The 2500-nt window shown below is 54.4% G+C and overlaps 1 protein-coding gene across 1 annotated transcript in view; it reads right to left on the bottom strand.

The window, feature by feature from the left end:
• The window catches only part of LOC119577059 (LIM domain-binding protein 3-like), a gene marked incomplete in the record, with an annotated part of 99502 nt that overhangs the window by 26368 nt on the left and 70634 nt on the right, over positions 1-2500 (bottom strand). Inside the window, 2 exon segments of the mRNA XM_037924730.1 lie at positions 773-958; positions 1912-2025. Of these exon segments, the coding sequence (XP_037780658.1) occupies positions 773-958; positions 1912-2025 (300 nt within the window).

The following is a 2500-nucleotide window of genomic DNA, read 5'->3' as shown; positions in this document are numbered from 1 at the left end:
CCTTCTCTCCGCCGACTTTCCACTGACGTCAGCGGAGCTCGGCCTCGTCTTGCGAGAGAGATTCCTTGGAGAGTCCTCAGGCTTCGTCGCGGGGTCAAGGGATGTAGTACGTCCTTCTGATCCTCACCGTCTCCCTCACGTTGACCGACTGCACTTCCGGCTGCACCGGCTTGGGCCTCGGCACGACCAGCTTGACCGTTTCCTCGACGTCCATCGAGCTCACTTCGCGAGCTGCAGGTGGGGGGCGCAGAGAGAAGGTGTACTCGACCTCCGGCTCGTCCTTCGAGGGGAGGGGCAGCACGACGTTGTCCTCGAGCTCCTCCAGGCGAGATGTCGTCACTTCGTAACCCAAGGAGCGGCTCCTCCCGCCCTCGGCCCGCTGCGAGAGACGGAGAGAGTCCAGACTCTTTTCTAAGTCCCCTTCGTGCGAGGCCGTGGCGCTCCTTCGCCGCAGAGTCAAAGTCGGCTTGTTCTCCTCCTCGAGGGCCTCGCCCTTCCCTGGGTCCTTCAGCTGGACGATCTGACCCCCGATGTTGAACGTCGTTTTGTTAATCTTCATAAAATCGTCTTTCACTTTACCTCCACTGGGCGCTGCTGCTGCTCCGGATGCGGCTACGGTGGAATTCCTCCTGCGAGGCGCAGCCCTCGGCCCACCGCCCTCCCGGCCCCTAACTGCACCGCCCTCGCACCCCCCCTGCATAGCCTCCCCCTCCTCCTCTCCCCCTCCCTGACCGTCCACACCCCCCAGGGCAGCCAGCGGCGGCCTCCGTACCTTTTGCTTCATGACAAGCTCGTCGTGCTTGGCCTTGGCCGCCAGGGCCTGGCTGTGTGGCGCTAACTGAGGCTGCTTGTCGCCCGAGATGTGATCGTCTTGCATCTTCAGGTGAGAGATGCTACCGATCCCCATGTCGGAGCGCGCCTTGGCGGACGGCTGCACGAGTGGCAGTGTGCGGTACGGCTGCACGACATAACACACCGTAAGAGTCCCGCTACACAGACACTCAACACCCTACTCGGCCCTCAGCACCGCCCGCGCTGAGGCCGTGCTGAGGGCGCTTCCCTGATGATTACAGTGATAACTCCTATCTTGTGTCACACCAGAACATCATACCTTAGTTGATTACATTAAGGCAGCTCAACACCAGCACTTGTAACTGTACCACTGAAGTGAAGCAGCACCGCGACTTGGGGCTACACGAGGAAACTTTGTGCACAAAGAAATGATAAGAAATAACTTATATGAAAAAGGTCTAAGAAAAGTGCCTCCTATCTCTCAGCAGGCAAGTAAGTCTGGTGCTTGGACAGACAATCTGCTGCTCATTTACATAAAAAATTAATGAATAACCTAGAGTCAGGGACTATACAGTGGAACTTGTCGCAAACAGCTGATATGATTAAATATCACAGACACTATAGGAAACTGGAAGTCTGACATTGCTAAAATGGATCAATGAGCTAAATCTATTTTAACATGACCACTGCAAAGCTGTCCTTTGTTTGATACATTTATAACAAGGCTAAACAAAGTGACATGCTCAGCTAAGATGAGTTACAGGAAGTACATGCATTCACTATAGATAAATTTATAAATTATGGTGAATACACCTCAAAGATAGAGAGAGAAAGAGAGAAAGTAGCACATAGCTTCAATCAGAATTTACAAATACTATAATATTCTATCAACCAGAGACACTCTCAGCATAACTTGAGAGCCAGAGAAGATGAGAAAAAGGGGCGGGGAGGAGAAGAGACGGGCTTCCAGGGGTGGAAGGGCCAGCCCTGGCACCCGTCCTCCTATAGTGGGAGGTGGGTAGGCGAGGTCTTGCCCCCTTTCTGAAGGAGGGGAAGGTGGATGGACCGGCCCTGGTGAGGGCGCCGCCGCCTTACGTGACCACACCAGCGTCAGTGTACCTGGCTCTGGATCGACAGCGCCTCCATGCTGACAGTGGGGCTCCGCTGCGGCAGATGAGAAAGCTGGGACTTGAGGGCGAACTGGGTCTTTGGGAGGGATCTCACAGCCGGGTTCTGGCAGGGAAGGACACGAGAAGGCAAGTTTATAAGGGGGAGCCTGAGCGCTGCGAGGCAGAGAGAGCGGGAGCGCCCGGGCACAGGGGGCGGAGTCTCGATGAATGAGGGCGGAGCCACGGAAGAGGGGGCAAGAAAGGGGGCTGAGGGGGCCTGGCCCGACTGGTATGACGTAACTCAACGGGGGTATTGGGGGGGGGGGTTAAGGGGGCACACAACCCGCACGTAAGGGAGTTTAAGGAGCAGCCTAATCTTCAAAGAGGGGACGAGAGTGTAGTTTACATAATTATATATGTGGGGGGGTGGGGGGAGGGTCACGGATGGCTCCACAGTCTCCCATTCACTGAATTTCTCTTTCATGCTAACAAAACGATGGTGAAGGTCGTGAATAGATTCAAGTATTCTTCTCTAGGGAAGTCACATCCTGATAACATATGTGTATAAACATATATATATATATATATATATATATATA

The sequence above is a fragment of the Penaeus monodon genome, chromosome 9 (assembly GCF_015228065.2).
Source record: "Penaeus monodon isolate SGIC_2016 chromosome 9, NSTDA_Pmon_1, whole genome shotgun sequence".
Classification (NCBI taxonomy): Eukaryota; Metazoa; Arthropoda; class Malacostraca; order Decapoda; family Penaeidae; genus Penaeus; species Penaeus monodon.
This window is presented reverse-complemented; position numbering and strand designations above follow the sequence as displayed.